This window comes from Echinops telfairi, unplaced genomic scaffold, assembly GCF_000313985.2.
Source record: "Echinops telfairi isolate 266 unplaced genomic scaffold, ASM31398v2 ScPeMD7_7467;HRSCAF=8505_1, whole genome shotgun sequence".
In the NCBI taxonomy this organism is placed as follows: domain Eukaryota; kingdom Metazoa; phylum Chordata; class Mammalia; order Afrosoricida; family Tenrecidae; genus Echinops; species Echinops telfairi.
This window is the reverse complement of record NW_022111368.1, coordinates 5538742-5539715: the sequence shown is the minus strand read 5'-3', so window position 1 is coordinate 5539715 and position 974 is coordinate 5538742. Positions and strand designations below refer to the sequence as shown.

The 974-nt window shown below is 35.7% G+C and overlaps 1 protein-coding gene across 1 annotated transcript in view; it reads right to left on the bottom strand.

Annotated features, from left to right (window-relative positions):
* The window catches only part of MYO16 (myosin XVI), a 580058-nt gene that overhangs the window by 568483 nt on the left and 10601 nt on the right, over positions 1-974 (bottom strand). Inside the window, exon 2 of the mRNA XM_004704405.2 lies at positions 179-249. Coding sequence (XP_004704462.1) covers positions 179-249 — 71 coding nt within the window. The remainder of the gene's footprint in view (positions 1-178; positions 250-974) is intronic.

Here is a 974-nt window from a genome sequence, read left to right as displayed (position 1 = left end):
AAAAATAAAATAAAATAAAAGCATGTCAAATATGTATGTCTGATCAGCTCTGAGGAAGCTGATCTCTATGAAACACTTCTGGGCCAATGACACGTGTCATTGTTCTATCCATGTATCTTTGGCTGCACAGTTTTGAGCGTTAGTGCGGTCCTCTTTTCTTCGCTGTTTCAGTTCTTACCAGATGAAGTAAGGACCCTCCGGAAGAAACAAGACAGTGAGGATCGGCACCTTCCTTCAGTAACCGAAGCACTGTAAAAACAGAAAGACAGAAAAGAAATGTTTACAAACGTTTATCCCACTATTTGAATTAAAGTTATATGAAATATCCATTATCATGTGACATTATTTCACTTATTAATCAGAGGATTATTAGTAGAATTTCTTTTGGTACCAAATTTATTCCTCAGTTTGGCATTATGATTACCTATTATAACCAGACAAATTATTAAGGATTTTATTTTGTTTCTACCAGCCTAGTTCATCCATATTCATAGACAAAGCCGCAACAAATAAAGAGCTTGCTGTACTGATAGAGTAATTATGTCCATAGTTTTTGTTAGACTTCTTAGGAACCATTAGCTTAAAAGAACTGAAGTTTATATTTTTCTAATTGAATTTGCCTCCCCAGCCATGCTATTATCTCTTGGCAGTATTTTCATCACAAAACCTTTTGAGACAAAGTCATGTATGTTTAAATTAGTCATGTCAAATGGATCAAAATCTATACAAATTATCAGAATAAGCACACAGTTGGAAGGTGACCTACATTTCCATTTGAATGGCAAAGGTGAATTTGCTAGGAAATGGAATGACACGGGGCATTAAGAGATGGATCATGTCACATCCTCTGCTACTTAGAGGGCACCTATAAAACAAGCCCTGATGGGAAGGTTCATCAGTTCCCTGAGGCATTATAGGGGTTTCCACAAGGTTAACAGCAGTATCATAGTTTTCATAAGAAGCTATTAATGTAA